At 49.1% G+C, this 8070-nt stretch overlaps 1 protein-coding gene across 5 annotated transcripts in view; it reads left to right on the top strand.

Moving 5' to 3' along the window:
• Positions 1-2251: 2251 nt before the first annotated feature.
• POLRMT (RNA polymerase mitochondrial) overlaps positions 2252-8070 on the top strand; it is a 20091-nt gene continuing 14272 nt past the window's right edge. For all 5 annotated transcript variants that reach the window (XR_002773149.1, XR_002773148.1, XM_023512627.1 and 2 more), the window contains exons 1-3: positions 2252-2359; positions 2878-2976; positions 6487-7115. Coding sequence is in view for 3 of the 5 variants with exons in the window: in XM_023512627.1 (XP_023368395.1) it covers positions 2272-2359; positions 2878-2976; positions 6487-7115 (816 nt within the window). In the remaining 2 variants the exon portion in view is untranslated. The remainder of the gene's footprint in view (positions 2360-2877; positions 2977-6486; positions 7116-8070) is intronic.

Below are 8070 nucleotides of genomic sequence, written 5' to 3'. Positions count from 1 at the left end.
AGTTGGAGGTTGCTGTGAGCTGTAATGCCGTGGCACCCTACCCAGGATGACAGCTTGAGGCTCTGTCTCAAAAAAAAAAAAAAAAAAGGAGAGAAAAAAATATGAGAAATCTCAGATCAATATAACCACAGCCAGGATTCTGAGACTCATGTTAAATACAGGGGTCTCTATGAAGCTTTCCAGTGGACATTAGGAGAAAGTTTGAATGTGAATTGAAAGGAGAATAATTTTTCCCATCACTAAGATTCAGAAACCTGGCTCTTGGGGAAATTTTAGTTTATGGGCTCTGATGTCTTATGAAATAAGTATAAGCAGAAACTGAGGCATGAGGAATGGTGGGTGAAAAATTCAGAAGTCTTAAAAAAACAAAAATAAATTGCATCAATGTACAAAGTTATGATTTAATAAAAAATAATTTAAAAAATTCAGAAGTCTTGGTTCTCACCCAGGTTTCTGACTCTGCCAGACTGTGAGGATTCAACGGGGTATCTCTAGGTCTTAGGGGACCAGGCCCAGCTGATTCATCTCCCTGGGGCCAAGAAGCTGACCCCAGGAATGAGTCATGTCTGAGGTCACAGCCCCCTGGGGCATCTTGGGGTGGGCCAAGGCAGGTTAGGGAGGATGCTGCTATCTGCTGAAAACATTCCCAGCCAGTGGCATCACTGTGGCCAAACCCGCGTGGGCAGGTGTGTCTGGAATGTGTCGTCAGGCCTAGATGGCTAGCCCTCTCAGAGCACAGGTCCAGTCCTCACTCTGGCCTGATGGGAAACCAAAGTCTGAGCATTTGAGTACTGATGACAGCTTGACTGGAGGCCCCAAAGGCCTAGGTTGGCCTGCACCCTAAGTCCCTCCAGCTTCCTCTTTGCTTCCTTTCCCTAGATCCCACTCTGCTCAAGTTCTACCTATTAACCCAAGTCTGGTTCTTGCCTCAGGGCCTCTGTAGTTGCTTACTTCTGGCTAGAATCTATTTACCTCAGATATTCTATTCTCACCCTTCCTGTGTCAGCTGATTCCAGACTAGGGGCTCCTCTGTCGAGGCCACAGTTTCCCCTCCTTAGCAGTAGGTAGGCAATGCCTTCCACATTTGATTCTATTTTATTTATTTATTTTTTGAGACAGAGTCTCACTTTATTGCCCTTGGTAGAGTGCTGTGGCATCATAGTTCACAGCAACCTCCAGCTCTTGGGCTTGGGCAATTCTCTTGCCTCAGCCTCCCAAGTAGCTGAGTGTCCTTGCCTACTTTTAAGTGGGATCACCAGGATGCCAGCAATAGATCCAATAGATCCAGATTCCAGTGATTATTTAATTCCATTTGTCATCATCTTCCTTTAGCAAGCTAATCCACTCTTCCTGCTCCATTCTGCCTCTGTCCCCCGCTTTTTTATTTGTGAGACAGTGTCTCACTCTGTTGTCCTGGGTAGAGTGCCATGGCTTCATCGTTGCTCTCAGGAACCTCAAACTCTTGGGCTCAAGAGATCATCTTGCTCAACCTACCAAGTCTGAGACTACAGGCAAGCGCCATGACGCCTTGCTAGTTTTTTTCTATTTTTTAGTACAAACAGGGTCTAGCTGTTGTTCAGGCTGGTCTCAAACTCCTGAGCTCAAGTAATCCACCTGCTCCGACGTCGCACAGTGCTAGGATTACAGGTGGGAGCCACCAGGCCTGGCCCCTGCCTCCGTCCTTAGGGGCAGGGAGATTAGCGCGAGTGGGAAAAAGTCACCCCAGCTCCCCTTGGCTTTTTGACTGGGAGTCGCATAGACTTGGGCTTTCCTTCGAATCTCCTTAATGTCTTTCGTGTGTTTGAGCAACTTGGTTGACCTGAACATTTGCTTCCTCCACAACAAACTGAAGTAGTAATTGTTGCCACCCTAGAGGTGTCATTCGATCAATGAAGACTGTGGACAGGAATCTTTAAATTGCAGAACGCTGTCCTACTTATTAGGTAAATAGTCCTTTAAAAAAATCCAGGTTCCAGGTCTTCCCAAAGATCTCCTTGGCGTCAACCCCAGTTGCCACGGTAACGCCTCTGCTCTCCCTTTCTTGGGCTGAGAGAAGAGCCAATCAGAGGGCTCTAGGGGCGCAGGCCTTGTCGCCTCCGGGGTATTGCTGCCCACTGGGAGTTGTGGTTCTGCCGGCGCACTTCCGGCTGAGACTGCCCTTTGCAGCCGCCGTCCAAGGTAAAACTACAACTCCCGGCAGGGGAGTTGTATGCGCATGCGCAAGTTCGATGCGAGCAGGCGTGGTGGGAGCTTCCAAGGCCTGTGTGCGGAATGTCGGCGCTTTCCTGGGGCCGGAGCGCGTCGGGGCTGGGGAGAGCCCTGCGGTCCTGCGGGCGCCGGGGCCTCCTGCCTGAGGAAGGTAATGCAGAAGACGGCCAGGGGGCGACGCCGGACGCCGCTGCCGCTTCCCCTACATCCGAGGCCGTGACCTTCGGCTTTTTGCTCTTTTGGGATCCAGTTACTCTCGACCTTTGCTCTTTGCCCTCTTCGGCTCTGAGGACCATTATTAGCACAGCCCCGTTTTTCACTCGTGTTTGCCCTGCTATTCTGACTGGGGGGACGGGGAGGGTCACGGGACACTTTGACTTTACACTCTTGATTTTTAGAGTCCCCTGATACCGTGTTTGGGATTTAGGGCTCTTGACCGTTGAATCCTCTGTACCTTTAGTTATCCTCAGTCTTGCTCCAATAATTGCAGCGTGTGGAGCTTCTTCTGCCTTTGATCTCTTGGTTTCTTTACAGTGAAAGACCCAGGATAACCGAGTTTGCCCTGGATTTTAGGGCTTCTTTGGCCTTGACCCATTGCTAAGATTTTGGTCCGTGTGAAGATCACTTTCCCAGCTACAATACCGCCCCCCTCCGTCTGCTCTCCTATAGGGACCCTCAGTGTCGGCCTGGGCCCTAGGAGGAACTACTCTGCCAGCCCCTGTGAGCAAGAAGTCCGGAAGGACTGGGGCCACGTGGAACTGCTAGAGGGTGAGCCACCCCCACCCCCAATGACCCTGTGAGAACGGAGTAGCTCCCTGTTGTGTGGGAAAGGAACTGAAGCTAAGACTGTAAGTCAGGGATGGTCAGTGCGCATCTCTTTAGTGGTTCCCAGGAGTTGCTGAGAGGATGACAGGGAGCTTGTAGTGTGGTGTTCAGCGAGTTGGATTGATGGAACCTTGCTCTGCACCAAGGAGCTCTGAGAGCTCTCGTAATCCCCACTTCCTAGGGAGACAGTTGAGGCCCAAAATTACCTCAGGAGAAGCCGGGGCTGGTTGGCTCTTGCCTGTAATCTTAGCGTTCTGGTAGGCTGAGGCGGGAGGATCACTTGAGCTCAGGAGTTCAAGACTAGCCTGAACAAGAGTGAGACCCCATGTCTAAAAATAGCTGGGCATAGTGGTGGGCACCTGTAGTCCCATGTACTTGGGAGGCTGAGGCAGGAGGATTGCTTGAGCCCAAGAGTTTGAGGTTACTGTAAGCTATGATGCCACAGCACTCTACCAAGGGCAACAGAGTGAGACTTTTTCTTAACACCAACAACAAAAAATCAGGTCTGGAGACTCCCAAGGCCATAAGAGGTTGCACATGCAAAGCTGGGATTTGAGTCCCAAACTGACAGGTTTACCTGTTCTCCAGTTGACTATGTAACTTGGGAAGGATGGCCCAGGTCTGAGTGGTCTCAGACCTTCATTCTGGCCTCGTTGGCAGTTTTGTAGGGTGGTGGGGGCATTACTTTGCTTCCCTACCACCCTGTCCAGTGTACCCCTACCTCCTACCCCCTGTGTCCTGCAGCTGGCCAGGGAGGGAGAAGGGGAACCTTTAAAAAGAACAAAAGAAGACCAAGATGGCTCACACCTGTAATCCTAGCACTCTGGTTAGCTGAGGCAGGTGAATTGCCTGAGCTCACGAGTTTGAGACCAGTTTGAGCTAGAGATCCTGTCTCTAAAAAATAGCCGGGCGTTGTGGTGGGTGCCTTTAGTCCCAGCTAATTGGGAGGCTGAGGCAAGAGAATCACTTGAGTTCAAGAGTTTGAAATTGCTGTGAGCTATGACAGCCCAGCACTCTACCGAGGGTGACAAAGTGAGACTCTGTCCCATAAAATAAAATAAAAATAAAAAGAACAAAAGTAAAGATACCAGTATAGTACACAACCTGCTTCAATGTCAATTTTGTTTTTCTCTTGCTCACCTAGTTATTGTTTATTTATTTACATTTAGAGATAGGGTCTTATTCTGTTATCCAGGGTAGAGTACAGTGATGTCATCACAGCTCACTGTAGCATCCAACTCCTGGGCTCAAGCAATCTTCTTACCTCAGTCACCCAAGTAGGTGGGGCACAGCTGCTCACCACCACTGATGGCTGGTTATTATATATATTTTTTTACCTTATTTTTGTAGAGGTGGAGTCTCACTTTGTTTCCCAGGCTGGTCTCCAGCTCCTGGCTTCAAGCTGTCCTCCACCTTGACCTCCCAAAGCACTGGGATTATAGATGTGAGGCACTATGCCAAACCCCCACCAAGTTATTTTTAAAGCAAAGCCCAAATATTGCATCATTTAATTAAAGGAGGGTCCTAAAAATTTAGCTCTTATCACGTGGCCTCCAGCTTAAAAACATCTAACTGTTTCCTGTCTTCATGCAGAATAAACTTTGGGACTACAGACCCCTGTGGCCTTGCCTACTTCCTCAACCTCTTCATCCCCTTTGCCCTGAAGGACAAATGATGAGCTGCTCTTGCCTTAGGCATCTTACACCTCATAGCTGGCCTTTTATCCTTCTCAGCTTGGGGTGTCACCGCCTCAGGAGGAAACCAGTACCCATGTGTCCCCCCCCCCCACACACTTCCCATTCTCAACACATTCTAGCCTGAAAGTTCTCCTGTTTGTTCTAAAAGTGTTTCCTGAGTTTGGAGAACTGAGGGCCAAGATCACTCTTGTCTTTTCATTTTATTTCAACAAATTTTTACTGAGACTGTTGGGTGTCACCCTAAACTGTGAACATGGCCAATAACGTGGCTCTTCTGGCTGGTATTCCAGTGAGGGAGACAGATTGAACAGAAGACAGATACACAAGTCCTCTTTACTCCATGGTCTTGTGTTTGCAAGTTCTTTAACTTGCTAAGATTTATTTGTGACCCCCAAGTCAATCCTCACTGTACTTTCATGGTCACAGACAGACCTGTGCAGAGTAGCAGAAAGCATTCTTGGATGAGGCAATGCCTTGCTTTCTCATTTAGCTCATCAGATAAATGAGGGTCCTTTCTGTGGTTCATTTAGTGCTATGTTTTTCACATTTTTGTGCTTTTTTGTTGGTGGTTTTGCTGTTTTAAATGGCCCCTGTGTGTAGTGCAGGCATGGATGATAGCACTGTGGGCTGTGAGTTCAGTGGTAGTAATCAACAATAGATTTTCAATAAGCTGTCAACAAAAGCAGATAAGACAGTTATGTACTCACTGTTTAAGAAAAATATGAGCAGAGGTCACAGGACCGTAACCACATATTTCCCCTGGGAGCAGGATTCAGTTTCCACTAAGTCAGTGCCAGCAGCAACTTTGTAGATTATAACCAGCATAAATACTGAGAGTTGAGCCTGCATCACGTGGCCTCTGCTGGTTACAGGGGGTGCTGAGGAGGAAGATGGCAGGTGGGAGGGCCGTAAACTTTCCGGTGGTTGAACTGAGGCCCAGAGACAGGAACTTGTCCTCACTGTTAGTAGTAGCTGTTAGTACTAACTTGTTAGTATGTTGAGATTAGAAATAGGTAGGGTCTTCTCCCACAAAATATTGTATAACTAGTGTGCTTGTAGTAGTTAACTCCACCATCTTTGTAAGCTAATGAAATTGTGAGTCACCCATTTATATCTTAATTTTTAATCATGTCAGTTCTTGAATGGGTATCTCCTTAGCCTGCTGATTTCTTTTTCTTTCTAAAGAAAGTGGGTGGAGAAATTAATTTAGACGTTTGTTTGCAATAAAAAGAATTCATTTAAAAAAAAAAAAAGAAATAGGTAGGGTTGCATGTACAAAGGTCCTGAGGTAGGACAGTGAAGACTGTAGTGCTGGTGTGAGCATGGAGGAGAATAGGAGGTGGGGGAGTGTCATGGGTTACCTGGATAGATTTTGAAGGCGGGGCTCAAAGAATGTGCTGACAGGAAAGATGTGGAGAGAAAGTCAGCCACCTCAAGGGTTGTGGCCTGAACACCTGAGGGGACAGAATTGCCAGTGATGGGGGATATGCAGAAGAGCATATTTGGGGGACACCAGCGCCTGTTTGAGGTGTTGAGTGTTGAGAGGCTTGGGTGGAGTACAGAGAGGGTGGTAGGGTACATATATCTGGAAATCTGGGCAGCAGCTGGCGGGAAGACACATTAGATGCTTGTCAGCAGATTTATGGAGTTGAGGCCTCACAACCAGGAAAGACCAGCTGCCTCCATCTCCCAGCCCAGCACAGGGTCTGGAGAGATTGGGGCTTGAACTGACACTCTTACATTTGTCCCTGCACAGTGCTCAAGGCGCGGGTACGGCAGTTACAGGCGGAGAGTGTGTCAGAGGTGACAGTCAACAGGGTGGATGTGGCTCAGCTCCCTGAACATGGTGGTGAAGGTGGCAGCTTTCAGCCACCCAGGAAAGCCCAGGTGGGGGCAAAGGGTGCTGCCCCCGGGTCCTCTGGCCGCTGGGCAGAAAAATTGGACAAAGAGAAGCAGACCCTGCAGAAGCGTAAGCAGCGGCTGGAGGTGAAGTTGCAGAAGCGGGCCCAGAAGCTGGCCCAGAAGCTGAAGCCCAAGCCTCTGCGGATGGAGCCCCGGCTGCTAAGTGGGCAGCTGGCTGACTGCCTGTACCACTGGGTGCGGGGGACCCCTGAGAGTCTCTGGCAGGAACAGCTGTCCCAGGCACTGAAGGAAGCCCCTCAGAAGCTGAGCCTTGAAGAAAAGCAAGCCTTGGAGGACAAGGAGGTGGAGGTGCAGCTCACGGTCCAGCAGCAGAAGCTTTTGGCCTTCTTCGAGTGTTGCTTGCTCACTGGCCACCTGCCCCTTGCCCACCATGTGTTGGTAGACCACCATGGCAGGCCTAACAAACAACAGCTGCTCACACTTGCCATGTACAACACTATCATGCTTGGCTGGGCTCGACAGGTAAGTAGTAGTCTGGGGAATAGGCCATACTGAGGGCCACTGCCTTTTCAGTTAAAGGGGAAACTGAGGCCCAGAGACAGGAAATTGTCCTCACTTAGCCCTGAAGTTAAAAGTCCTTTGGTTTATTTTGTTTGTTTGTTTTGTTTTTTGTAGAGATAAGAGTCTCACTTTGTCGCCCTTGGTAGAGTGCCATGGCATTGCAAATCACAGCAACCTCCAACTCCTGGGCTTAGGTGATTCTCTTGCCTCAGCCTCCCGAGTAGCTGGGACTACGCCACAATGTAGTCGCAAATCGCAGCAACCTCCTACTCCTGGGCTCAAGCGAATCTCCTGCTTTAGCCTCCCAAGTCGCTGGGACCACAGGCGCCCGCCACAACGCCTGGCTATTTTTTTTGTTGTAGTTTGGCTAGGGCCGGGTTTAAACCCACCACCCTCAGTATATGGGGCCAGCACCCTACTCACTGAGCCACAGGCACCGCCCAAGTCCTTTGTTTTTTATTTTAATAAATTTTCTAGGCTTTTCAGATAGAAATGGCATGTTACCCTCAAAGGAAATTTTGAGAGTGACCAAAAAAAAAAAAGGGAAAAATTCTGCTAACCTTTTAGTACATTTTCTTATGGTCTTTCTCAGCAGGGGCTTCTGAATCTGCCTGGGCAAGGGATATTTTTAGCCTCTGGAGTAAAAAAACTTCCTCGGCTCGGCACCTGTGGCTCAAGTGGCTAAGGCGGCAGCCACATACACCTAAGGTGGCGAGTTCGAATTCAGCCTGGGCCCACCAAACAACAATGATGGCTGCAACCAAAAAATAGCTGGGCGCGGGCACCTGTGGTCCCAGCGACTTGGGAGGCTGAGGCAGGAGATTTGCTTGAGCCCAGGAGTTGGAGGTTGCTGTGAGCTGTGATGCTATAGCACTCTACCCAGGGGGACAGCTTGAGGCTCTGTCTCAAAAAAAAA

Source organism: Otolemur garnettii, unplaced genomic scaffold, assembly GCF_000181295.1.
Source record: "Otolemur garnettii isolate 467f Iridium unplaced genomic scaffold, OtoGar3 scaffold00029, whole genome shotgun sequence".
NCBI classification, from domain to species: domain Eukaryota; kingdom Metazoa; phylum Chordata; class Mammalia; order Primates; family Galagidae; genus Otolemur; species Otolemur garnettii.
Note: the sequence above shows the minus strand (reverse complement) of the source record. Positions and strands in the feature narration are given on the sequence as shown.